The sequence below is a fragment of the Diorhabda carinulata genome, chromosome 3, assembly GCF_026250575.1.
Source record: "Diorhabda carinulata isolate Delta chromosome 3, icDioCari1.1, whole genome shotgun sequence".
Classification (NCBI taxonomy): Eukaryota; Metazoa; Arthropoda; class Insecta; order Coleoptera; family Chrysomelidae; genus Diorhabda; species Diorhabda carinulata.
Window position 1 is genome coordinate 24,633,320 of NC_079462.1, and position 27,620 is coordinate 24,660,939.

The 27,620-nt window shown below is 31.6% G+C and overlaps 3 protein-coding genes across 26 annotated transcripts in view; 2 read left to right on the forward strand and 1 right to left on the reverse strand.

Annotated features, from left to right (window-relative positions):
• LOC130892046 (teneurin-m) overlaps window positions 1-6,959 on the forward strand; it is a 770,493-nt gene extending 763,534 nt beyond the window's left edge. For all 17 annotated transcript variants that reach the window (XM_057797233.1, XM_057797243.1, XM_057797244.1 and 14 more), the window contains one exon: window positions 108-6,959. In XM_057797233.1, the coding sequence (XP_057653216.1) occupies window positions 108-848 (741 nt within the window). In that variant the 3' untranslated portion in view covers window positions 849-6,959. The remainder of the gene's footprint in view (window positions 1-107) is intronic.
• Window positions 3,618-27,620, reverse strand: part of LOC130892048 (BLOC-2 complex member HPS5 homolog) — a 25,144-nt gene continuing 1,141 nt past the window's right edge. The window contains exons 4-6 of one of the 8 annotated variants that reach the window (XR_009058981.1): window positions 25,754-27,559; window positions 24,445-24,694; window positions 22,730-23,013 (exon numbers count right to left, since the gene is read on the reverse strand). Coding sequence is in view for 7 of the 8 variants with exons in the window: in XM_057797248.1 (XP_057653231.1) it covers window positions 19,786-20,019; window positions 25,754-27,559 (2,040 nt within the window). In the remaining variant the exon portion in view is untranslated. Of the gene's footprint in view, window positions 3,758-9,917; window positions 10,304-13,107; window positions 13,277-13,808; window positions 13,874-14,752; window positions 20,020-22,729; window positions 23,014-24,444; window positions 24,883-25,218; window positions 25,642-25,753; window positions 27,560-27,620 lie in introns of those variants that run through there. The other 7 variants (XM_057797250.1, XM_057797249.1, XM_057797253.1 and 4 more) reach the window with 7 other exon arrangements.
• On the forward strand, window positions 8,837-13,167 carry LOC130892049 (E3 ubiquitin ligase Rnf121). Its single transcript, XM_057797255.1, has 7 exons — window positions 8,837-9,061; window positions 9,136-9,170; window positions 9,222-9,363; window positions 10,831-10,985; window positions 11,044-11,272; window positions 11,328-11,461; window positions 12,842-13,167. The coding sequence occupies exons 1-7, from the start codon at window positions 9,026-9,028 to the stop codon at window positions 13,062-13,064; spliced, it is 954 nt and encodes a 317-aa protein (XP_057653238.1). The 5' UTR covers window positions 8,837-9,025; the 3' UTR covers window positions 13,065-13,167.

Sequence of the window (27,620 nt, forward strand, 5' to 3'; positions counted from 1 at the left end):
ATTAAATTTATTTTTTTTAAGACACATTTTCTCTATAAATAAACTTAAATTATCTTCAATTAACTCGACAGCTTACTAATTTTATTTATATTTTTTGTTTTGAATAGATTAATGAAAAATTCATGGATCTGAGTTTCGTTCCGAAACCGCTTCTGAAAATGGAACCCAAAACGAAGAATCTTCTTCCCAGAGTAGCATATAGAAGATCCGTCTTCGGCGAAGGTGTCCTCATATCTCGCTTAGGAAGTAGAGCCTTAGTTAGTGTAGTAGAAGGAGTAAATGGTGTAGTGCAAGACGTAGTAACTTCGGTATTTAATAATTCGTTCTTTTTAAATTTACAATTCAGTATACATGATCAAGACGTTTTCTATTTTGTCAAAGACAATGTACTTAAAATACGTGACGATTTAGAAGAGCTGCGTAGATTAGGTGGTATGTTCAATGTATCTACCCACGAAATAACCGAACACGGTTCTACAACAACAATAAAAGAATTGCGAATACACAATCCAGATGCAGTAGTAATTATTAAATACGGTGCCGATCCGGAAATTGAAACGCACAAAATTCTTCGACATGCGCACAAAAGAGCTGTGGAAAGAGCCTGGGAAATCGAAAAGCAACTCGTCGCTGCCGGTTTTCAAGGCAGAGGAGATTGGACAGAAGAAGAAAAGGAAGAATTAATCTCCCATGGTGACGTAGATGGTTACGAAGGTGTGGATATACATAGTATACACAAATATCCTCAGTTGGCCGATGATCCTGGGAACGTTGCTTTCCAGAGGGATACTAAACGCAAACGAAGGAAGAGTGGTGTCAGAAGAAGTAGAATACATAGACATTCGTGATTAAGGAATTAAAATGGTGATATTAAATTATAGTATGGTTTAAAATGAAATTCCAGCTGGTTTTTATTAAAATTTAATTGTATCATCTAAATTTTTACTAGAGATTGTGAATACAATTGGCTTGTTTTAAATTATTTAATAATTCAATAATCAAGGGAACTATAACGCACCCCAGTTTTGACAAAAACATAGTAATTACTTATTCATTAATAATTCACTTAAAGATTGGAGATTTTTCGTACTACCCTAAAAAAATCAAAAGTGTTTCTTTCTCGCTATTTGAGAATTAATGAAATAACAGTTTCCATTACGTTGGAAAAGGTTCCAATATTGTTTTGTGTAATACCAATTTTTGTAAATGTAGATATGTTATGAAGACTAAGCAGTTAATGCCTGTTAAGCAGAATTTGTTTAATAAAAAGTTTTACTTTAAAATAAGTTTCAATTTCTCTTGCTAAAGCAGTACTCAGTACTTTTATGTCATTATTAGTCTTACTAGAAAAGAAGACAGCTCCAATTTCTCATGCTTAAAATATATATTCATTACTTTTTATGCTATAATAATAATAAGTATTTCTGGACGAGAAAGTTCAATTAATATCTTTTCATAAGATTTTCAAATGAATAAAAAACCTATATCCTGTTTATCAGAACAGTTACATAATTCGTATATTTAGAGAAACATGTTGAATCAAAAATTGTAATCCGTTATCTAGAACTGACTCTCTTGCTTAAACAATATCCAAATCTTTTTATACCGTAATAAATGTAGTTGGATGGTCGAGGCAGTCGAATAATAAATATAAAGACACTAACTTTTATATTTTAAATTATGAAAAACGTCTTATACATTCACTCTTTACAAGAAACGATAAAATAACGCAAACTAAACTCGCCGAAGGTGGAAAATCACTTTTTAAATCATTTTTATTTATTACTTTACTTTTACACTTGGAAAACACCGACAATAAAATTCACGTTAAATTATGTGATAACTAACTAACTGACTAACCAACATGTCGTTAGCTATGCATATCGCTTAAATCTTTCTGGAAGAGGAAACAAAATGAATTTTTTTCATAAAATCCTTAATAGGGACATACTAATACTGCATTCTATCTATTGTTACAAATGTAACAACCAATTTTTAGTTTTAATTATATATATTTATGGTTGAATAACAATATATGTTGTATTGAATGAAATTTGTGTCTGCATCGAATAAAACTTTTACTTAATTTAGTATCATCCCTTAACAAAAATAGAAAATAAACGTTAATAAGATTCACTACTAATAAATATCATTTATTGTGGAGATAAGAATAAAATATATATTCACAAAGCAGTCATTACGTCTTCAGTTTCTTGTCTTTTATTACCAATTATATTAACATAATTGCGTGGAATATTCTCATTAATCGATTCAATATTTCAAATCAATTCAGAAATTGCACTTTTTCGATTCCTCTAACCAAAAATAATTCCTATAGGAGTTTAAAAAATGAGTCAAAACTGTACGGTGGGCTATTGTTCTTTATACCCTATCATTTCAATAAATGAGTTGGATGTGGTTCAAAAAAGGGTGCCAAATTTAATATACATGTTCGAACATATTGTTTTTAAAAATTAACAATTTTGGCTTTTTAATCAAATGATTTCAATTTAAATTAAAGAAGTGAAGTACTAACTATTTTGTAGGTATGTACCTAAAAAAATATCCAGCTGGATCATTTGTTTTATTGCCCTACTATAAAATATGACATCATAAATATTTTTGTGTGCCATACTCCATGACAACAAATCAAATCCTAGTCGTTTCCTTGAAGTCAACATTATTTAAACATTACAGAGACAATATTTTTTAAATGAAAAAATAATAAAATTCGTGGCATATTTTGATAATATAATAAATGTGAACATATAAAGCCATGAATCTGTCCAATGAAATTTGTAACTGTTTTGTGTAAAAGCAATCAAAAGGCCTATATGTTAACGAAAGGATGCGTTGTCCAACAGGGTAGCCAACATACTCTAAAGGATACTATTTAAAAAATAATAAAGGTACTGACTGAAATAGGAAAGGATCTCTGGGAGGCACAACAACTAAATATACATAATTTTGACGAAAAAAAAAACGTACTAATAAAATAATGATTTCAAGTGAGTAATAAATAATTTTAGAGAAAAATTTTTATATCTGTAAATTATTTAATAAGAAAAATAAACAGTTCAAAAATAAGATATTTAGAAAATGGTATTTTGTAAAAAATAAAGATACTTTACTTTTGCAGAAAATTCAGATTTTTTGACAAACCTCGTATACTGCTTTAAAAAATTGCTATCTGATGGTTGCAATTTAACTTTTGGACCATGCAGAATTTTTATCATAAAACCACTAATAAAAAAGTTTTCCATATGGTTCCAGCTTAAGTAGACACACAAGTATAAAAAGTATCTTTAATTAAGATAATAAAACCTACAGAAGCAAACAAAATCTGGGTAGAAATATATAGCAGTGAATTGTGATACTATGCTTCAGATGACCAGCTCACACAATAAACTTTGAAAAAAATAAGTATGTGAAGCAATAAACGAGTCATGAAGCAAGAATATATTTCTTAAAATTATGATCATTTAATTGTTTTCAGCCAATTTACACTTATATTATTTGAATCATAGATAACTGAGCGTATTAATTGATTTTTACCATTGAGATTACTTTTATGAATTCAGTTTGTGTTCAAACCCTTCTGTTTAATTTACACACATTTATCCTAATTTAAATAAGAAACTAGTACTAATAATATTGTAAGCATAAATCCAAAGTTTATTTTTCAAATATTGCTGTATAATTGTTGATGACTCCTATTGATCTTAGCCTGTATAAGTCGGTGAAGAAAGCGAAGACTCTGAAAATAATTTAAAGTATATTTAAGGTAACACTAAAGAATGACCTGTACATATGTCAGAAGCTTTTTATATGAAAACTTATAGTGAATCGCTATGACGAGTATTTGATTAGATTTTTATGCTGCAAATTCTTATGAATGTTTCAAAAAAAAACATCGTAGGCCAGTCTGTCAACACAAAATTATATTACAAAAAAATTTTATCCATAATTTTTCATATGCCTAATATACTAGATGAAAATGAATAGTAAAAGAACATGCATTCTATTTATCTAGTTTTTTTTGTAATTTCACATGTCATGCATGCTTTTGCTTTTTTTTAGATCTTTATACATCATCTGAGATATTGAAATAACCATATTAAACACTATTTCAAAAATTTTTTGAAAAATGTTGTCTAATAACAAATTATAGTGTTTTGAGATAAATAAATCTACCCAGAACAGTTTAAATACTGTCATCGTTTGATTGAATCTTTTTTTAATATTTGGCTAAACTTCTTCAATTTTTTTCATTCATATTATAAAGAGATATAAGCTTTGTTCCAGCTATGGAGGATAGAGGTAAGGAGAACCACCTCGGTGTTTCGAAAAATGTCTGTTGAAAGGAAGCAAATTAAGGTGGCGCTATAGTAGCAAGTGGAAAAATTTTAAAAAGTGCGCCAAAAACTATTACTAGTAAATTAAATTCTTTTTTGAAAGTCATGACTATTTCAAAGAAACTATTAATATACAAATTCATTCGAAAATTGTAAATAAAAAATATAACTGCTAAGTTAATATCATTTCCATTTGCTACACTAGCTCTATTTTGGCGAGTCTTCGTATTTTAATTTGCTATTTACATCTGAACACTTTTTCAACTGATCCCCCATACAAGACGGTTCTCCTTACCTCCACCCTCCAAAGTCCAACAAAAAACCGTCCCTGATACGGTGAGGATTCTGCGCAATAGATATTACATGTTGCCAACAGGGCAGTTTCCGTTATAGGAACGATTCTGTTTTGTGTTCCAATAGACTTAAGGTCGATCCACACATATCCGGTCGTTTGCTCGATTCACTTTTCAATATTTTCTGTGTATGAACGAAGAGCTTCTCATCGAGTTAGTTCGGGAACGACCAGTTCTTTACAATATGAAGGACTCAAGTGGTCACGTTGTCGTTAATGTTTGAACACGCACCGTATTTACCCCTTTAGTTAACTAAGAATTTCGTCAAACGATTTTTTTTCCACTAAAGATCACGGTACGGTACCTCACGGCACGGATACGTGTGGATTGACCTTTATACTGAATACACTGTTTACACCAACACTAACAACACAATTACACTGTCTGACGCGCGTTTCGATAACCAAGTTATTGTCTTCAGAGACAGAAGGTAAACAGTCTAGAAAACTCGCGTCAGACAGTGTGAGTGTTTGTGTAGTGGTGGTGTAAACAGTGTGTTCAGTATGAATATCGCCAACGGTTCCAGAAATTCCAACTCAAAATCGACGTTTAGTTTGTGAACCGTTTCCGGGACGGTCTTTTCGATATTTGGTTGATATCAAGTACTGTTACTAAAACCGTACATAGACGGAGATTGCGCAGAAAATATCGACCCAATAACCGTTCCGAGAATAGTCCAAATTAGCAGATTGTAACAAACTTATATAGTTATTACTTTTTAAACAAAAACATGGATGTTCAAATAAAAATTCATTTAGTTTTGTCAACATTTCGCGAATGCTATACTGTTATATGTTATACTGTATAACATTCTTCATAAAATTTTTTTACACACAAATTATTATAACATGTAACTCAAATTTTATTCAATATTGACATTTTCAATTGAGTTTAATGAAAAATATGTTCACAAACTGACCTATCAATGAATATGTAGCATTCGACTGATATATTATCCATTCACGATTATAGATACATATTACGAAGCATAGTCCATAGATGTTATTTTTATTTTATCTAGTTTTACAACTCTATTGGTGCTTATAACTCCACAAACCTTGAAATATTAGATTTTCTAACCCGTCAATACTCTGCAATGGGCAAAGTTATCATTAGAATAGCGTACTACTTAAATGTGACCGTGACAATCTCATTCACTTGAACAGTTTCATACACAACATTAAAATGAAGTATATAAAGTTTATAGCTCCTGCTTTTGGATAGTTGGAATTTTATTTTTGTATCTGATGCTTTATTAAAATTTTACTTGAATCAAAACTTGCTCATTTCTTCTAACATTGAGTGTGAAGTAAAAAATTATTCTTTTGTTCCAAAAATTCACTTTGAATACTTCTCACATCATATTTTGAAATGAACATCACCCAGCCTCTTACAAACAGAGACTGCACTTGTTAACCACTCCTTAAATTGACGAAAAAAATACGTGAGATTCACCCTCGAAGTTATGGTATTGTTGCAAAATATTTAATCAACTATAGTATGAAAATGCAACGACAAGCTTTACCGTTTGGCATTTTCTGTAATCTGCACGAAAACTTCATAATGTTAACTAAAATGTTAGAAAAGGAAAATTAGAAACTGAACTTCAAAAGATGTTCTGCTTCTGGAATAAAATTTACATTTCCTATAAACTTTTTATGGAGTAACATTTGTGGATGAGACTGTTAGAACGACATTTTTCAATAAATAAATTGTATTAATTGCCCAACTAACTAGAAATGTTTTTTTCTCACCTTGTATTGATCAAAAATATGTTAGATATTGCAATAGTCGAAACTGTGTTTAGGTACTGCTGTTATAATGATAAATTCACTCCTTTTCTATAAACTTTTTGTACTCTACAATAATACTCATGTCTTTTAGAGTTTTTTTTTTATTTGGAGCGAATGATGGACGTTCATAAAATTTGAATAGGTAGGACAAAATGGGCGAACTAAAGCCAATATGTGGAAAAGTGATATTTTTTCTAATGTGACTAAAATTGAAAGCAATACTTTCTTAAAAAATTATTCTTAATTATTATTATTATTATTAAATTATGTGCAATTGTTGTGTGGCTGTCTGACACACGGCCTGCACTTGTAATGCATTGAAAATACTGATGACCATATTCGTAAAATATTGATAATATTTTATGTATGTATATATATAAATTTATTGTGTATATTGTTTTTATATGTAAATATATTATGTTTTATTCAGTAATATAATCGTTTATTAAAAACAGAAATAGGTATGTGATTTTTTTTCATCATCCAAGCCAATGACATCGCCAAGAGGGGCAGAGGGCAGTTGCCCCCCCCCCTCAGAGATCAAATGTAGCTAGCCGCAAAGCGACCAAAGTCCTAAGGCCGTGCGAGCGACTTCCTTACCTATTAATAAATTCCGCATCATATGACAAATTAAGGTTTAATGTATATGGTAGAAAGTATTGAAATATTCATTAATAACATTAAGATTTCGACATCCGTTTTTAAAATGCGTTGGTTTTGGTTTTGATGGTTGTTCATCTATATCAGGAAAAGACGGAGGGGTACAAGCGACCTTACGCAAAAAGTACACCAAAGCCCTCTACTTTCATTACTCGTCCCACAAACTGAATCTAGTTATCAATTATCTAAAGATACTATAAACTTTTTTCGGGAATCAGTTTTGACGAGGAAGTTGATACCTAATATTTCAAGACTTTTCGAGACAAGATGGAGTGAGAAACACAAAACCATTTTAAAGAAAAACTTCCAGTAATTTTAAAAGCCTCAAAAACATTATCTCTGGAAGGAAATAGTGCAACTCATAAAAGTACCTTCAACTGCATGCGGCTACTTCCAGAATTTCTTTTATTCTCGGATTTATGTTGGTAGCCAAATCCTCGAATTTGATGGAACCCGTTCTCAACGTACTCCTATCTGTAGCTTTGGACGTGGTCAAAGCCTCGGAACATGTTAAAAGGATTATCAAAAAAGTGACAGCCGTTCACCAGCACCACCAGCTGCTGTTGTTGCAGACAAAGTCGGACTGGACGAGGACATTACATCAATGCCGCGTATTATGGGTAATCAACGTCATAGAAGCAATCATCCAGCAGAAAACCCCTCAGTATATTGGTAGAGGTCTTTAGTAATATCATACTTGAATTCAATTATCATTTTGCTGAAGAAAACACGCCATAATTCGCATTATCTAAGTTACACCCGGCGCAGATGCAAAAAATGACAACTGAAAATCTGAAATAAACTTGTAAATCTATTGCCCATTTCTATGATTTACCAAACAAAAAGAATGAAATCTAACTTTGGCAGCAATTGTGGCACGATAGGCTTAATCTAACAGTTGTTGATGCCGTAAAAGAAACAAATTCCTTCTTTCCCGAAACGGAAAAACCATTAAAAATTTTGAAGGCTTTACCATGCATGACCTGTACAGTAGAGCGATCCTTTAGTAACCTCAGAAGACTAAAAACATGACTAAGAAGCACCATGGCAGAATATCGCCTTAATGGTCTGGCCATGATGAGTGTACACATAGCTAGAATTAATAAAAACCTAAATAATTTTAATGATAAAGTGATTGAAAGTTTTGCAAAATTCCCCTCAGGTTATGTTTTAATTAAATATTATTTTTGTTAAAATAAATTATTATTACTGACTTTAATTATTGTGCTTTAGAGGGCTTGTGAGTAAGTGCGATCAGCTGACGGGTTGTTTCGTTTGTTTATTTTTTTATTCCGTGCAGAGGTGTGGAGGGGAGAGAGGAGGAGAACAAACTGTGTATATGAAAAGTGTCGGTTGAAATGTCTTAAATAAGGGTTGCGCAACATTAGCATCAGGGTTAATTTGAAAGGAAACGCCAAATATTATTTACATCATGAACAAATTTTCACACTTTTGTTCAACGCCAATTGTAGAAATTTTTAATAATGAACTATAATATTAATTTTTTTAGCTTGACTCATCTGTAATTGCTGTTATTATGACCCAAGATGATAATTTCCGAAAAGCTCACTGGTTGTTATTTCGCTAATTACGTACTTGGATATTCCGAATTGATGTCATTTTAAATGCTTAACCGTTTCATTTCACGATTCATCGCCAAAACTTGTTATAGTAATGTCAAGTCAAATGTCATCTTCATCAGATTGATTGGTTTACTAACGCAACTTCAAAATTAAAGCTAATGTGATGATGTAAAATCACCTTATTTACATTTGCTCAGTTAAGGGCTAACTTTTAGATAATTGTATACTAATGTAATTAGACAATTCACAACTTAACAGAAAAGATTTTTCAATTCATAAAAATGGACCTGCACAAACCTGTAGACATGGGAAATCGGGTTAGTATATATTTAAAAAGATTAGAGGATGTTTTAAATTCGATAATATAACACATTGATTTTTTTCACCATAGACCATGGACGAACTTACTGTTGAGGAGAGATACAGGTAGAATTAATTCAGCATATATTTAATTTATTTAAAAAATAATTATTTTAGGCTAGAACATCAGAAAATACATGAACAACACAAGGGACATGAAAAGATGCATGCAGAAATGATTATAGTTTTAATTATTACATTAATGATAGCCCAATTGTGCCTAATAGAGTGGAAAAAGCGACATTATAGAAGCTATTCTGTAAGTTATAAAACAATGGACATTCTATATTAATATAAAGTAATCCCTCCTATAACATGGTAGATTGGTTCCGCACCATATAACGCGTTTTTACGACCCCCTATAATGCATTGCATATAAATTATCCATGTTGCTTGTTGGTAGAAACAGTTTCCAATTCCTTTAAATGATTGAAAACATTTTTGTATTTTGCTTTTCTTATACAACTATTTATAGGAATATTATTTTGATTACAATATCATGTCCAAATTATTAGTATAACTAATCTTTTACACGTGAAGATTTACTTAAGGTCTTCAACGATCTAGACATTACAGCACTCCTAATTTTACTTTCATTTTGTAAAATTATTTGTATTTTTGACTTATTAAGCTTCAGATCCTTTGCTATTACTGTTGATTTTTTTTACATTATTTAGCTGATCCAGAATATCAATTTTTTGTTGTAGAGAAATAATTTTTTTTAAATTGGATTTTGTTTCCTTTTCACTTATCATGGCTTAAAATTAAATATTTCATTTTAAATAGAATTTTTACACCTTTTAATACACAAAATTTGTAAAATAATTTTATTTAGTTTTATAACACAATTTACACATGTGCAAAACTAAGTATGAACTGTACAAATCTTTTATAAATTTCACAGTATGTACAAGAATATAATGTTGGAAATCCCCGCGTTATATGGGAGAATTCCTGTGTTATAATGGGAATCAAAATTGTGTATTATAAAAATGTATTATAAGTAGCATTGCCAGGCGTCCGGATTAAGCTTGAAATAGGTAGGCTTTTTGATTGCGTGTCTGGCCAAAACAAACGGTATCCTGCTTTTGTCTGGTTTCTTACATTTTACACACGAGCGTTACCGAGCGCAGGAAGAATAGTCGACTGTTGGTTGCTCTCGCTGGCCCAAGTATCACCTGTCGCCCGTTTTCTGAACACTAACAAAGGGAATGTTTATTTCAAGAATTATTTTAAATTAATGATAAGTCAAGATTGCTTTTCAAAATTCCTAACTATTTGTCAGTATTACTTTGCTATCCCAGGACATAACGCAAACATTGAAAGAGCTGTCTTCTTGATAGGTCAGCAATGGACGAATGAAAGCAACAGGATTACATGTTGACACTGTTGCCAAAATTTTGGTTGTAAAATTTAATTTGAAAAATTTGACATGTAAGGATTTTTACAAATACATTTTGAAAGAAACTGATCTCATAAAACAGTTTCGGTAAACCAAAAATATAAATAATTATTTTTATTGTGAAACTCAAAGAGAAGGATTTTTTTTGTCTGATTGTTAAACTTAAAGAGAGGAGATTTTTGATTATTTTTTTCCAGTTAAAAAAATCTTATATTCTTTTTGTCGTACTTATTAATACTGAGACAAAATCCTCAATAATGTAGGGTGTCTTTCTACCCAAATGTTTGGCCAAACTGTATTCAGAATACTTACTATTATTTTTAGCTTATAACTTTACTCGGAATGTGGCTTGTACCTTTAGGACTCTGTTTGAGGAGTCATTGGTGGAGGTTTATTTTTATATGGCTATTATTTTCTAGTATTACAAGCTTAATTGTTAGAAAAGCCATTCAGAAGCCTATAGAAAGGACAACCCCTAGGTAATATAACATTACATGACTAAAAATTAGTTACTTAACAAACTAGTTCGTTTTTCAGATTGGTATACAAATGGTTCCTACTTCTTCATAAGCTAAGTTATGTGCTTGGCCTTGTAGGCTATATAATAATGATGGCAACCTTTTTTGGACTAAATTTTGTATTCAATGCGAAACCTAATAGTTGGATGGACTGTGCATTATTGTTAATATTTTATGGAGTGTACTATGGTGTACTAGGCAGAGACGTTGCTGAGATTTGTGCTGATAAAATGGCAGCTCATATTGGGGTAAGAAAATAATTGAACTCATTTATTATAAGCATTGTAATAATTTCATTTCTAGTATTATTCTCCACAAGGGATAAGTACACGAAATTTGGATCCTGGTGTATGTGCAGTGTGTGGAAATAAATTATTAGTTGCTGAAGATGAAGAAGGTGTTATAGAAAATACTTATAAATTGAGTTGTCAACATGTGTAAGTATCATCCCTATTGTTAGAGTAGAATTAAATATCAAAAATGCACTCCTCAGCAAAATTAACAATTTGTTATTTGGCTAAAATTTTTAATAAAAAAACTTTAAACTTCTTTTATTAGCTGAAGTTTGTTGATGCCCAATATTTATATCTAGGACAAAGATTGATAAATACTTTTTGCTTCTGGGCAAAACATATAAATTTGCTAAAATGTAAGATATGGTTTATTTTGAAATAATGGGTCTCGGCTTACATTTTCGAATTGACCTTTATGTTTGCTAAAATTATATTATTCCTAAATAGTGTTCTGTAGCTATTACGTTTATTGAAGAAGGCTTTTCACAAATGCAAGTGGTGAAATCGTTGCTCACTAGATCAATAGCCCCTTAAGGCCCAGATTTAAAAAAAAATAGCCAAAATAATCATTTTTTTATAAAAAAATACACTTTGGAACATTGTCTTAAGAGAAAAATTGAAAATCAATCACAATATTTATTTTGGAAGCATGCTCGAATTAACTCTAGCAAACAAGATAAGGGGATAAGAAAATTTGAAGAGACGAGAAAAAGGGGGCTGTGGGTCTGTAAATGCTTCAAATCGGCACATGTATTATTATTATTATTATGTTATTAACAAGAAATAAGCAATAATACAAAAAATGGAAAGGACTTGGATAAATCAATTTGAGAACGAGAATGTCTGAAAGATGACCTCTTGCAACCCTAGTGTATTTTGCTAGAGATCATTGGGACTGGGAATACCGCTGATGGTTTAGTATAATGTTCTCAGATAATGAAGGTTTTGTCTATTTGAGAACAAACAAGATGGTGTGAGAAGTGACAGATATGTTATGGTACTGGGTAGCATTAATAAGAAGGCCTTGTCAATAATGTGATCATTGCAAAAGGTCACTCAAGTACATTTTTGACATATTAGAACTATATATAGAATAGAAGTTGAACCTTTTACTAAAACTTATCAGGTAGCTATTGAAACCCAAAATAGCAAACTAATAGTCTTGACCAATTGAGTCTCTCCGGGATCTAATGAATGAGTTTTATTAGATCCACCTCTTAATTTATATGAGCCATGTCTTAGATTCAAGCTGTAATTGATGCTAGAGAAGGATTTATGTGTTATTAATTAAGCCCTTTTATTGTTCCTGTTTGGAAAATTTTACTAAATTTTGGATTTCCTACATTAGTAATTGAAATTATAACTTTTCAAGATTTAATTCCATCTCTATTTATACTATTTTTTTTCCCAAATTCTGTGCAATATTTTTGAAATTAGAAACTAGAAAACATGAATAATTTTGCTGGAAAGTGTAGTAATCAATTGAATACCCTCAAATACATATTGTAAATCTCTCTATTGCAGATTTCATGAATTTTGTATACGCGGATGGTGTATAGTAGGTAAAAAACAAACTTGTCCCTATTGTAAAGAAAAAGTTGATCTTAAAAAGATGTTTTCCAATCCGTGGGAAAAACCGCATGTACTTTTTGGACAACTCTTAGATTGGATAAGGTGGTTAGTCGTATGGCAACCCATGATTCTATTTCTAGTGCAAGGAATAAACTGGGCATTGGGACTGGAATAACAAGACTAAGAATAAAATCACGATAATCTGTTCACTTATGTAATTTTTCTTACCAAACTTGTGATGTTGAATTATTTAATATAAAATCATATTACAATGCGAAGACTAATTTTATTGAATCTCTTGATTTGAGAATGATTTCCTTTATGAAAATTCTACCAACGGTCTGTAATTGCAGGTTGTCAAAATGGTTGTATTTCAATTTCAAGTAGCTAGAAAGTAGAGTATCAATAAGTTCTTCTGCCACCAAGTGAATTAAATCAGTAAGACACTACAGGATATCTTTGTCTTCAAATAATATAATTACAAACGAAGTCCTCTGCTGTGTCTATCTATTCATGATTAAACAAAAGTTTAGATATATAATCATTGAAAGTTCTGAATAAATGACCATAATTGAAGATCTTTATGGAATAACTATGTAAGCAACAGAATAACCTTTTTTCAGTACACGTTTTTTTAAATTTTTTTTTTTAAATCAATTTCATAAGTTCGTAAATTATTTATTAAAATTTAGAATCAAACAAGGACAACACATATTTTTCAGAAATAAAGTCTTTAATTATGGAAAAACAAAAAATGTGTTGAAAATTGTTGTAAGTGATAGATACATATTTACTTTTTAAACATAACAGGAAATCCCATTTTGGTTTACGTATATTGACTTGGAAAATTAAAAAAAATTCCATATCACATATGACACTTTTCGACTTGCTAGCAATGGTCCTTGTTTTCTAGGTTTTTCTTGTCCTTTCCTTGTCACATAGTTTTTTCCTGCATGTCTGCGGAGCATGATCTTTATCTACCTACTGCACGTTCAGAATTAGTTAAGGGCTCAATATTTTACAATGCAAAAAATGCACAATCACTAACCAAATGAAATCAAATCGATTTCATCTTCTCCTGCATTTTGCAATTATTTGAGGGCATATTTACTGGAAAGTGCCTTCTACTCTCTAAACGACTTCTATTCTAATAATAATATTTAATTCTGGACATGCTGCATACTGGTTTTATTTTGCTATGGACTTATATACTACAAATTATTACCTATAATTTTGTTATTCATTGTGGTTTCCTTCTGTATATTTTAATTTCTTTTTATTTATTTGGTTATTTTTATGTTTGTTTTTGACCTTTTTACAAAACTTGTGCCTACAAATTGTAACAATTTTAAAACGGCCGGTGACAACAGCAACTGCGTCGTCTATCATTAAAGTTCAAACCACAGAACACACCCTAAGAAGAAATACAAACTTAGTTGTTACTACATTTTAAAGAACATGGCGCATTTTCGATGCCAATGCCCTTGATGGTAGGTGGCATAACTAATCTTATGTCGCGGTTCATTTAAATTTACAACATTTGTATCCAGTTACGATTTCGCAGTTTTCTGAATTCACAATAAAGAACATCTTAGAATTGGGGCACGTGATATTTACATACATTTTAATTAAACCAAGGAAAGTTAGTAGACGTGATAACAATGTCACTTTTAAAATTAAAACTGACAAAGTGAAAAGTGTAATATGTACACAAATACTAAACAGAAATAAAACTAATTCAGATTGCACATCATTACAATGGAAAATAAAATTGATAATGACGACAAAGTTTACCTCAATTGATAATCTATGCAGTGGGAATTGATTGAAAGTTGTTTGGATGGTCCAAATTAAACTACTAACGAATTTTTATAATCAAATGTATTTTAAGACATGAATCAGATCCTTTAAAATTTCGAAATATTCACATGTATTAGGGCTCAATCAGACGGTGCGGAATGGACGTGCGTCACGACTATTGAGGAACGGAGAAAGCCAATAAACACCTAGACACATGTGTCACTTGATTCTGCGTGTCCATTCTTAAATCACTCCTATCACAAGCGAGCGGTCACCAAAATGAGTGATTGGATTGGTAGCGATATGGAATTTTTATATTCTCATGTACCCCTTCGCTCTCAAATTTGTAACGAGAGCGACTAGTTACGGCAACATCGGTATATTAGCGTATTTTGTCGAAATAGTTTCTAGTTATATGCTTGTGCTGTCAATTAAACGCAAATAATTCTTTTCTAACCTAAAATATTTTTTTAATAGTAGCAGTTTATGAGCTGTGAAATAGAGCAGCATGAGTGAAGTCAATGCAAACAATTATCCCAGATTTTAAAAAGAACCTCAAACATTTCAAATTTATATTCAACTGAGAACAATATCATTTAATTTAGGAATTGTTTGGGGGAATTTTATGAATGCATCCGTTTATTCCTGTCTATTGAATACCTCACTAATTTTGTGAATACATCGATTCCTTTTAGGATCTAATTATCTTTGGATTGTTCTACTAAGTGCAATATAAAAGCTAATTAGAATAAAATTTTAAATTTCAATCCAGACGAACCCATTTTCTGTGCCCCTTTCGCATATTGAGATCTTTTTTTTACAATTTTTATTGATGCATCCTTCACACTCTTTGGTTCTTCATAATGTCTGTCTGTGTGTCTTCTCAGTTTACTATTTTTTGTCAGCGCGTTTCTAAATGCTTTACATCTCTCTGTGCCTATGGTGTGACTCTCATCATTGCATAGTAAGCACCTTTCTTCGGTTTCCTTGCAGGCATTAAGTTGATGTCCTTCTTTACCGCACTTGAAGCAGAGGGCTATATTGTCAGGGCCATTGTAGTACTCAGCTGTATCATTGAAAGACTACAATGATTGGGAAATATCCAAACAATAATTATTACCTACATCTTGCTAGTAACTACCAGTATCAAAAAACTTCAATGCTGCCAATAACTAAATGAAATCATTGTTGGAGTTACCTACCTCGTACTTGGTCGAACACAAGACAACAACAATTGACTTACCGTTTGAATATTGATTTCACGGAAACGTTTCTGTAACTATTTATTTTTTTGAAAGCAACTGGTCGTTTTTAATTACATTGTCATTAGTTCTATTCTTTTTTTAATTTGAATTTAACCCAAGAATTTTTGATGCCCAGATTCACGCCAACTGTAGGAGTTGAATAAATGGACGTGCCTTAATCAAGTTGTTTTGTGAACTACTGTGTGATAGTTGATCAAGAGCAAGTCAGGATCATTTGATTTCAAGGCTTATACTGAGAAACTGGAGGATCAAAGTAACTGGTTGTTTTTAATTACACTACTTTTAGTTTGAATTTAATCCAAGAATCATTTCATTTTAACAGTTAGAGACTTTCAATTCATGTTAAATACTGTGCAGCTACATATTCTACATATCTTTATATAAATCAAAACCAAATAAAAAATAAAACAGTTCTTACTACTGTAGTTATTACAGGTTTGTCCAGATATATTGTATCAAAAAATATCTGAAAGTTTCTTTGGTTAGCCGGAATATTTTTTTAAATTGGTCATCACTGAGTTGTATTAGAGGGTCTCTTAGAACAACTCATTAGGGATCTACAACAATTTCTTCAGTTTTTTCTAGTTCTTCCAGCACTCCAATATACAATCCCTTATATATGACTACAATCATAAATGACTTATATACAATTATAATTTTTTAAACACTATCAATAAAAATGAGAGGTTAGAATTGTCTATTTAAATGCGAATGCAAGTGAAATAAAGCGAGGATCTAAGAATACCGGCCCAGAGCGTGTACGTCATGAAATGACAATATTCATTTTCTCTCTCGTTCGATACACTTTACCTATACTGCGCATGCTTCATGCGCGCAAAAGATGCTCAGAACTATCTGAAGCGCCCGGAGGAGAGAGAGAAGTATTACATATATGGATTCTCTCCGTTTCATAATAGTCGTGTCGCACGTCTACTCCACAACGTCTGATTGAGCCCTAATATAAAAAAAATATATCACAGAAATATTACATTCTTAAGTTGGTCAAATATAAATAGAAAAAACAGACTGGAATTATTAGAGGCATGATATAAAGCCTACAAGATGTGTTCTTACCGAAAAAAAAATTAACGCCATATTGGCTGTCACCAGCTAACTGATTTATATTTATTTACATTGAGTGTATAAAGTAATTATTAACATTGAAATGCCTTTTTGTTCTGTATCTTCATGCGCAAATAACAATAATAATTGTAGAGGTAAAGATATTAGTTTTCATAGATTTCCTACAGAAGATATTAAATTACTTAATGAATGGAAAAAAGTTCGAGTCATTTAAAAAAAAGATAGTGCAAAAGCACGAGCACTTGATTGTTAGTGGAGATACTAATATCTATGTGTTATCCAAAGATGCAGTGCCAACTGAGAATCTATCAATCAGCAAAAATTCAACGTGAGTGTAGAAAAAATTAGCAGAAATGCTGTATAACTATAAAATATTTGTAAGTAGCTCCCTAATCAAGTATGTGTAAAAACTGTTTATATCTTACAGTTAAAGATCCTGCTTTCTATGTGTGTTGCTATGTCAACTAAAGTTTTACAATTTGTTTTATCAATAAATTGTTAAAAAACATGATTTTATTTATTATCTAATTCTCCTTGTTAATGGAAAAAATTTATAATATACATTCTTTACATGGCAAAAAGTTTTGCAATCTATTTAAAATCATTGAAATCACATTAATTTGAGAATTGTTTTTATTTAAATACCTTTCAACCAAGCCCAATTTACCATACGCTGAATTCATTTTTCTCAACGTTTCGTTCATAACAATCTTAAAACGAAAAGATTCAAATTCCCGCATTGAATTGATTGGTTAGAAGAACAATATGGCCTCTCATTGGCTTTGGCTATACGGCTGCGCAAGAACACACCTTGTAGTCTTTACATCATACTTGAACAAGCGCCAAATCTATTATAAAAAGTGTTTCAGAATAATAATTTCTAGATATTAGTTCGTTCTTAGATGAAGAGACTTCTTTATGTATTATAGCTATTCAAATATGATCTAGACAAACGCTGTAGACTGCGCGCCTGTATGTTTTGAGAGTCGCGGCTTGATTATGTGTGAGCTGGATCCCTTGCCAACAATGTGGCATAGTTTTCGTTTCACTCGCGTGCTACGTCAAGAGCCGATTGCCATTGCGCGACGTATGTCATTCGTTTTTTGGTGTGGGAAGGAAGACATTTTTCTGCCTTTACAAAATCAATTCGGTAATGAGTGCCTGAGTAGTTCTGCTGTATTTAAATGGTTCAAAATGATCTGCATGATCGTCGAACGGGAATCAGCATCACACCAGACAACATTCGCCGCTTAGAAAAAGTTGTTCTCATTTTGGTGGACCGTAGGTTGAATGTTTGGAAAAATTTGACTAAACTCCGCATTAGTACTGATAGACCAAACTGTTGAATTTCGAGCAAAAATCCTGCGGTCGCAGCTTGCTAACGCAACTGTTTTTTAACACGAATCTTCACAACAGATGAAACCCGAAAGCAAGGTGTGGTCCAAAAAGTCGAGTAAGACGAAAGGAGTGCCAGTAAAAGCGAAGACATCCAAATCTGCGGGAAGAGATTATGTGTACTGTATTCCTCGACCAACGTTGACTTCCTGCGACACAACGTTCTGTAAATGCTACATACTACTCTAACCTTCTGAGAACAAACGTGAAACCCGCTTATCGCTTGAAACGGAGGAGCTTTCAAGCGTGAGGTGCGATTCTTCTCCAAGATAATACGCGCCTTAATACCGCGCGTCTCACACTTGATGCAATATCAGTGCTGGGGTGGGAGATACTAGAGCATCTCCTCTACACTCCTGACTTATCACCCCGCGACTACCATATGTTTGAACTTCTGAAAGAAGCCCTTGGAGGTCAAAAATTCAACACCGACGACGAAGTAGAGGAGTTTGTACGCCCAAGAAATTCCCGGTACCGGCATCAAAAAGCTTCCGGAGATATGGCAAAAATGTATAAGAGGAATAACCTAGAAAAACTGTGAATTTTTGTGAATATTCTCGATAATAAATGAATGTGCAGAATGTCTCGATCATATTTGAACGGTCTTGTACAATTTTTAAAAACCGAATAATGAGGAAAATACAATTCTTTAAAAGGGTGAATTGAGAACCTCATTTATTCAAATATCTGCCAAATCGTTTTGATAATAGAGCTCATAAACTATTTTTCTCGTGGACTCCCTGCTATTAATTTATTCAACCATCTTCCCAAAACTCTTTAACATATGTGAAAATCTATGATGGACATTTTCTTAAACCCATTCGAGTCTCTTCCTTGGTTCACTGGGAGTTTACTGGCCCACAATCGGAATCACTGATCTAATAATATAAATTTGTGTAGACCTCTATCGAGCCTTCTGTGAACCTCTGGGATATTGAAGAAATGTAACAATTGTTACATGTGCACGTTTATAAAAGTCTATATAAAGTAATAAATTTTGAAGCTAACCCCGAACTAACATATATTCAGATAGTATGTGGTAAATGTTTAATATTCTGACGATAATAATAAATTCAACAGATTGTCGGTTCCTTATTATTCGGTTTTAAAAGGAGTGTACATAAAAACGTTTTTTTATATTAAAAACTATTACTACAATCCAGGAAGTAACTGCCTTGTTATGAGGATTGAAAATGATATTTTCCAACATGTACGCTTTAGTTTATAGTTTTATTTTCATTTAATCACACTTAATCATCCGTAAAATCTCTTTTGACCGTATAAACCCATTAAACAAAACATGATTTTCTAGAACCCTGTAGAATTATTAAAACAAATGATTTTATAAAATATTTAGCTACTTGCTGAATTCACACAAAATTTACAGACATTATTATTACTGCTTAAACATATTTGGTGGTAACTATTACCACAGTGACATTTTTTCACGTCTATTAAAACAGGATTATTTAAAGATATCTGACAGATTGAACATTTAGCAGTGTTTTCATGGGCCTTTTTGAAATTTAAAGGTAATTGTGTGCCCATATATTTTGCACTTAAAAATCCTTTCAAATAGTCTTCAAACTGAAAAAGAAATTATCAAATCAGTTCCAGATTACAGCACACTTTATAATAGAAAATTATTGATTTTACACCACCATAAAATGAATAATTTCGTAGAATATCTTCCTACTTCTAAGTGTAACAGTATTACATAACGAGTATAGAAAGTGATACACTTCGCACTAGTTACTGAAACGTAACGAGACTTTCCAACGAATTGTGTACACTATTTTCCCTAAGATCACGTAAAAAATTCTTCAACAAAACGTATTTTTTAAATAGGAAAGTCAATGAAACAATATCTCACATGTAGATAACATACTTTTCAACTTGTGTTGAAAAGTATATTGTCTACTTCTTCAGTCTTCTTAAATTGGGCCTTTTGCCTTTCAGCACCCAGCCACATTCATATTGTATTCACGTGTATATTCCCTCTATCGTTCAAGACCATATATACCATAAGAAAAAGAAGCATTTCAATACATGCATGTTTTGTTATTTTTTAGTACATATGTGAAATAAGCTTGTTTTTTAAATAAAAGTGAGTGTGCAATTTATCATTTTCATAATTGGTCGTAGGAAAATAAAATTAACTCGTCGGATCATCTTACTATAGAAATCTGAAGTGTAATGTAATAGAAATTAGATTTTTAATAAATATAATTTTGAATCGGGTCATTATGTTTGGTAGAATAATTATACGAAAGAAAGAAACGTTAAAAGATAAAAAGCATGATAAATTGTAATGTAGAAAATGTAATTATCGTAGAGTACATATATCACAGTAACGTAGTTAGTAGAGTGAGATACTTCATAAAAAAATCAATCCTGTCTTACCGGGACAACCCACCCTTTTTAGCAAACCAATTCGAAATGTAATTCGTTCAATTTAACCATCGTTTCCATCGACTCGTGAATCGGTGGATTGTATTGGTGAAACAGTGGTTTTTTCTTCGACATATTACGCCGTTTTTACTTGATTTTTGCATTTAAATGATCCAACAACTCTATGTAGTATTGGCATTGATTGTCACTCCCTTTTGGAGATAGTCGATCACTAATGCGCATCTCAAAATATTGAAGCTATAACCTTCCCATCTGACTATTGTGCCTTGAACGACGCAGACGTGCTTCACCGGCAGCAGTACATTCAGACGAAAATCGTTTTGATTCCGGAATGAAGTGATGGATCCAATTTTCATACATTGTCACAAATCTGATTTATTACGTGCAAACATAGCCAAATAGTGCTCTGAATCATCAACACGTTGTTGGACATACACTACCTTCTTATATGTTTACGGCCTCAATTATGTTACGCAATTTGAATTTACAATTTGATATAAATACCTTGTGGACTTTTTGGATGTTTTCTGGAGTAACCACCTCAATTGGATGATCAGAACGTTCACCATTATTGACCAGGCTTAAATTTAGCAAACCAATAACAAATAGTTCTTTCCAATGGACCAGATGGAACACTTTTGAAGCCATTTTTTCATTAAGTAGTAATGATAAATTGACACACGAAACTATTTTGAATCCATTGTTTTGAAAATAACAAAAGTAGCTTCACTTGAAGGGCTGTCATTTTGTTTCTGACTAATCGAAATTTCATGAAATTTTTCATAGTCTTTTGAAAGTTGGTACTTCATAAACGTCATATGGATTTAACAGTGGCTGCGCCATCTGTGTGTCAGTCACACGACTTATTGAATGATGTAACTGTCGCGCCTTCGTCTTTGTTTCTCCTCTCCATAGACGCGCGTTTTCTCTCCGCACTATAATGGTGTACGTAAATCTCGTCTGTGGTGAATATTCGATGCAATAAAGTTTTTCCTTCTTCTTTACACCGTTGCAGGAGACACTTGCCAACTTCCTGTGAATTTATACTCAAAAGTCTGCTGAAATTTTGCGGTAATCGAGATGTTCATGAATTGTTTGCTCTATACTACCTACGTTGATTCCCAATTATTCAGCCATTCAGTACTGCGTCGGTCTTCCAAAATGAGTTTTTTCTACAGCACTGACGTTCCTATCGGTAGCAATTTTTATGGAGCGCCGTGCGTGTGGCAAGCTTGTTTACCACCACTTCTCGGCCTTTTTGGAAAGCGAAACACCATTCGTAAACTTGAGTCTTTTAGTAAAGCACTCATTTTCGAATTATTCGAGTGATTTTCGTTAAATTTACGCGAATTTTGCATTATCTTTAACCAAAAAATGAATTATGTATTGCGAACAATCAATGGTACATCTTTCATGCTCTTGGCAACACTAAAAAGCGAGGTTACGCGATCCCAGCTTCGTAACTTTCACGACAAAATGTTTCGCGCGGCTATTCAAAAACTCTGGTTAATATTTGAACCATCCTCGTTTAAATTGTGAGTTGTAGGCATGTAAATGACCATTTTTTATAATTCTTGGCTGAGGCTCTACTCCCAACGGATCCGCCCCTGATTGTAATCAAATAACTGATAACGTAAACATGTTTATTTCAAATTCTATTATTGAACGACATTATTACACTATTAACTTAAATAAGACTTATTTTTTTAATTGCAAAGAAACCGATTGATCGCTTATCAAGGTAAATCTTTCAAGATTATCAACTTCTTCTTGAGTGGCACCTCTGATGCTAAAAGCATTCAAAACATTATGTCCAGACATGTATCCTACGCATCTGACTATCTTGTCCAGATAAAAATCTTCCAAATCAATGTGAGTCACCGTATAATAAACTACTTGTAGAACAGGACCAGACCTATTCCTCAGAAGCATTATTTTTTGGGTTCTTACTTTACCTTCTCTCAAGGAAACCATCGTAGCTATAACTTCATAATAATATAAATTTTTCGTTAATATTTTGTTCCACTGAATCAGTTTTTCCACTGTTCCAGTGAAAATACATAATTTTTCCTCTGGACTTGATCCGAAACGTTTCATTTCAGAGCTGGCCTCTTCAGGTTTTTGTTGTTTTGGCGTATTCATATTAGTGATGCCGGACGTACCAACAGCCTTAAAAAAGTGATTTTTTTATACGTGTGGAATGGGATCAATTTGTTAATAAATGAATGATGGTCTCTTAGAAGAAACGCTTGGACATGTCGATTTGTATTTTTATATGCGCATTTTTTTTCAAAATAGTTTTAGATAGTTTATATACAACTTTTATTATAATTGTTTTTTTAATTCTTTGATCAATATTTATAGAAAAAAAAAATTATCGAAAATTCAAAAATTTTGTGGTAGTTTAAACATTTCAGTGAGGCCGCCATATTGCGTGACGTCATAGTTATAAAATAAATACTGAACATATGAGACCAAGTAAATACGAGAGTTATTCTCTCGGTTATTCTAAAATATGAGTTATTATTGAGCTTTGATTAATCTGAAAAATGGTATTTAAATCGTGTTTTGTGCCAGGATGTAAAAATACCATGACTAGAACACTTGCCTCACACATTCTTTGTCAATTCCTATAGATACAATTAAGTATTAGTGCAATCGCACTAATACTTAACCGAAGGGAAAACCAAACAAGATTACAGACTTTTTCGATAAATGTTTCCGTTATTGACATGAAAGGGCGACCGGAACGTGAAAGTTGTGAAGTTTCATGTGAAATTTCACAACAATCCGTTGCTGTATTTTTACGTCGATAATTTTTACGGCAAAACAAAAAACAGCTCGTAAACAAACGAATGAAACGGCTAAACTGTTTGTCTATAGACACGGTATAACACAGACACACAGCAAACCCATAAGGTCCTGCGAATATATTATGGTTTTAGCAAGATAGAACACCGTTCCATTACCAAATCAATGACCGGTAGTACATGAACCAAATTTTTCCAAATCGGTGGATAGAGAGGCGCGGATCGATAGAATGACCAGCTTTTTATGGGAATATGTCAAAAGTATTGTATACAAAACTAAACAGCTCAACTTCGATGAAGAGGTTCGTTGCGAACATTTTTAACATCTTCTACAATGACACCAATGCTTTTTCAAAATGAATTAGTATTACAAATTAGATTTTTAGTGTAATGTAGCGAATTTGTGAAATAATTTTTGTTTTTAATGTTAATTTTTATAATAAATTTGAAAACACTTAATATTTCCAATATAATTGAAAATATGTAGTTATAGAAGGTATATGAATTATATCTAGAATTATGTGGAGAATCCCAAAAAGAATTAATATGCAAGAAATTTTGTATTAGCCATTGTCATATGATACACCCTGTATATATATTTTTATTTTGAAACAAATGCGCAATTCAAAATATAAATCAACGTGTCCCAGCTTTTCCCCCAATACGCCCTCCTTTATTTATTAGCGAATTTATTCCATTTGGCTGTTACACACTGTATATACTCACAACGTTCTAATTCAATATTAATATGAGAACGTTTATGAGACAACCGGTATAATGAAGTACTTACCGGATATGTTTGTAAAGTCATATTCCGTTTTGATATATAACTATTCACAATAGAATTTGCATTAGGACGCTCATGTGGCCGTATTTGTGTAACAGTGCAAGTTTCAACTGGATGTGACAAATTTATTCTTTGCAAGTTACCTGCTCGCGGCGGCGGCAGTAGATAGTTTCTATCACTTCCTCTATAATTTGAATTTTGATTTCGTTTCGAAATATTTGGCTGTTCACTTTCTTTAGCAATGTTCTTTCCCCTAGGAACGAAAACTGGCTGTCTGTTTGGCGTGTAATGTGCATGTAGGGACAATGAATTTCGTCGGTTTACATCATTTCTTAATTGATTTGAATCACTATTATTATCATTATAATTTACTCTATTTAGCGAGTGCATTTTTCAACAAAATTTAACGGAATAAGTTTTCTCAGTTAACCTTTTCAAACACTGTAGACAATAATGAAATGAACTGTCAAAAAATGAATAACGAACCAACGCCAACTTAGAACTTTTATTTTGACTATTGCAGTACGTGAAAGATTTTATATCAGGGAGAGAAAATAAATTGATTTTCCTTTAATGTATTCATGATATGCTTAACTAAAGTTACGGCGTAATCTTAATAAATAAAACATTTATGTAATTTTCTCGATCAGCTGTTTCATAAAATTTGTTTATAGGAATATATTAAAGAGGTTATATATCAATGAGTATCGACTAACCCAAGAGTGATCAATGTTGAAAAATGTAGCATTTCTAGGTTATAGTGTTTACATTTTGTTTTTTAATTGTAATGTACAGAAAAACGTGGAAACATGGTTCATTTTCTATTTTTGGTTATAAATATAGATTGTAAAATATGAGAAACATTTTTTTAATAACCGCAAAATTTAAATTTTAATGAAGTGATAGGAGGATCGAGTTTTTTATTTACTTATTAATAAGAAACTATACTAAAAAAGTGTAAACCAATCAAAATAATAAAAAAGTATAAAAATTACGTAATTATTTCACTTAATTTTCGTAATTTTATTCTACCCGACGTATAAAAAGTTAATAACTCATAATATAAGGAAACATTAGAGTATGCATACTAATAAATAAGACATGTTATAGTCTAGGTGTACCATATTACCCTCAATTTAATTATTCCAAAAAACCAGAAAATTCACTAAGCTACAATATAGGCTCAAAATTCTGTGAGTACTATAAAGAAAAATCAGAATAAAAAACCGTAACTTTAATAAACAAAACAAATAGAACATTTCCCTATTAGTTAGTTGATTATCATTTGTATAAATACAATAATCTAACTTACCATGTGTGAGGTTTCCTTAATTCTCATGTCACCAATAAACTTGACAGCTGGACCTTGTTGATCACTTATAGTGGAAAAAATACAACTCTGATAAAATTGCATGTCCAACTGGCCACTTGGAATAAACCTAGAATACCTCATTAATAATTTAACAGCGGTTTTTGGCCCTATGATTTCAACCATATGCTTTCCTATATCGCTCCAAGTTAATATGCCTTCCAAATCGATCTTCTCATCACAATTTAAACACATGCCTTTATTTAATCGTATAAACAATTTTATAATTTCGTCCCATTTTTCGAAGGTGATTTTACTGGCACAATCTTTAAATAAACACAAATCGCTAAACTGGACTATTAATGAAAGGTTAAATTTTGTCTCACTAGCCTTGTGCTTGTATAAAGATGGAATGTTGTTTAAGTATTCTTTTTTGTTCTCTGTGTAATCGTACAATTTGCAAGCCAGTTTGTAATGTTCTACTTTCCTTTTATGAGCTTTGGGTAATGGAAATTTACAATTACAACAGTCTACTTCATAATTGTTTAATTCTAGAAACGAAGCACTCAAAAAATCTAGAGTACTCGGTAATAAATCATTAAGGTTGTTAGAATTTCTAAAAGAAAGTTTTATCATCTGTTCTTTGCACCACAAGGAAGGATCTTCATCATAATTTTCTTGGACGTATTTAACAAAAGACTCAAATAATGGAGGTAGTTCATTCAATTTTAAACTGTTTAGAATTTTACTACTTTCTGTTAATTCTGCTAACTTGTAAGATTTGTTAAGTACATATTGTTTATATAAAATTTCCGATTTTTCCAAATTTTTATCGACTTTTGAATTTTGCACTTTATTTTCAGGTGAATACTGATTTTCTACTAAAACCATCTCATTTTCATCATCATTATAATACTCGCTAATTTTGTCTAATACATTTTGAGTTTTTTCTAAAAGATCTTTGGCACCTAATTCTTTTAATTTCCGTGGTAGAAGACATAATACATTAATTCTATTTGATTTTTCTATTAAAGTCAAAACTTCATTATTAAAAGTTATGCATAAATCCGAACATAATAAATATTGGTGGCTACTTATAGCACTTGTTAACAACTCTTCTAAAGACTGTAATGAAACAATGTTGATTTGTAGATTGTTTCTCCAAACATAGATGTTTCGTTTCACAATTTGTATATCTTTAATATTGTCATAAACATGAGACCAACATATGAGGCTAGTTGTTTCCATATCAAAAAAATAGATACCTTGATTATCATAAGTAAAAATTATGTTTGCACATAAAAGATAAACTTTACCAAAATTAAAATCCTTAGAGACATTATTATTGTCACATTTAGTTACATTGAGTCTAGCTTCTTTTGTATTTTCTATGGTAATTAAATCAGATGGATTTTCACAGAAAGACTGTTTAAACTGATAGGTCGCCAAAACTGTTCCTTCAAAGTTTGCTACCCACAATCTACCTCCAGGCCTAGCACAATAAACTTTTCCATCACTGTTATTTATAGCACCACTGAAGTTTCCTTCCTCTCCCAAAGTTTTAAATGTACTTCTAGTTCTTTCACATTTTGAAGAATAATCCGAAGCATCTCTTTGTGAAAAACATCCACCAAAATTTCCATCCCTCAATTTTTTTCCTATTTGCTTGTATTGCTCTTTTTCTGTATCACAAAGATAAGTACAAGTTTTAGTTGAAACAAGTAAATAGTTTTTGTAAATATCTATTTGAATTATGGTTGAATCAAGATGCATTAAAGTTGCAGAGGAAGTTTGAAAAATAGCTTTGGTCTAAAAACAAATTTGATATTTCAACTGTAAATTCTTAATCATGTAAAATACCGTTTTAAAT

Coding starts and splice junctions, on each gene's coding strand:
- LOC130892049 (XM_057797255.1), top strand. CDS start 9,026: ATGGACCTGCACAAACCTGTAGACATGGGAAATCGG. Junction 9,062..9,135: donor CTGTAGACATGGGAAATCGG/GTTAGTATATAT, acceptor TTTTCACCATAG/ACCATGGACGAACTTACTGT. Junction 9,364..10,830: donor GACATTATAGAAGCTATTCT/GTAAGTTATAAA, acceptor TATTATTTTTAG/CTTATAACTTTACTCGGAAT.